At 47.5% G+C, this 873-nt stretch overlaps 1 protein-coding gene across 1 annotated transcript in view; it reads left to right on the plus strand.

Annotated features, from left to right (window-relative positions):
- BCO1 (beta-carotene oxygenase 1) overlaps window positions 1-873 on the plus strand; it is a 34,088-nt gene that overhangs the window by 30,664 nt on the left and 2,551 nt on the right. The window contains exon 11 of the mRNA XM_004377783.1: window positions 649-794. Within this exon, the coding sequence (XP_004377840.1) occupies window positions 649-794 (146 nt within the window). The remainder of the gene's footprint in view (window positions 1-648; window positions 795-873) is intronic.

An 873-nucleotide genomic window follows, 5' to 3' on the forward strand; every position in this document is an offset into this window, starting at 1 on the left:
ATTTTTGAGTCATGCCACATCAACAAATGAAGGTCCCGAAAGCTTGACTCCATCCACGTCATTAAGGTCAACTCTATTTTGAGGAGACAGCTCTTCCCCAGTCGTAATTCAACTGCCTTCCAACCTGAGAGGCAGATCTTTCGGCACTATATCAATGTTCCGCTGCTATTTATGTTTTCAGAAGTAGACCACCAGTTCCTACTTCCTAGTCGGTCTTTGTCTGGGGGCTCAGCTAAAACCTATCCACCATGGGTGACCCTGTTGGTATCTGCAATACCAGTGGCATAGCTTCCAGCATCACAGCAACACTCAAGCCACCACAGTACCACTCAAGCCACCACAGTACGACAAACTGATAGACACGCCTATGAGAGTAGGTAGGATTAGCCCCACTCTACAGATGAAGAGACTGCAGTTCATTGAGGAAAAGCAACTGGCCTAGCCAGCCCTACAGCCAGGTCTTTTGATGCCTACTTCCCTGGCCATTCCCTTCTGCTCACAGAATATCAAATCCACTTCCCTTCTGTTTAAATTAGACACTTATAAGTTCACAAAGAATAGAGAGACACAGCTGAAAAATTTATCCCTCCAGCTGGAAGAGGCTCAAGGCTGTGTTTTTACAATGTATCTCTTTTTGTTTCCTCAAAGGAGTTATCTTATCAGCCATTGTCTCTACGGATCCTCAAAAACTGCCTTTTCTGCTTATTCTGGATGCCAAAAATTTTACAGAATTGGCTCGAGCCTCTGTCGACGTGCAGATGCACCTAGATCTACACGGGTTGTTCATCCCAGAGGTGAGGGAGCTGGCCCACCCCAAGGAATCCCCGGCTGGGGCTCCAGACTGCGGCGTGCCTCCATAGACCTGATGGCGTG

The sequence above is a fragment of the Trichechus manatus genome, unplaced genomic scaffold, assembly GCF_000243295.1.
Source record: "Trichechus manatus latirostris isolate Lorelei unplaced genomic scaffold, TriManLat1.0 scaffold00053, whole genome shotgun sequence".
NCBI classification, from domain to species: domain Eukaryota; kingdom Metazoa; phylum Chordata; class Mammalia; order Sirenia; family Trichechidae; genus Trichechus; species Trichechus manatus.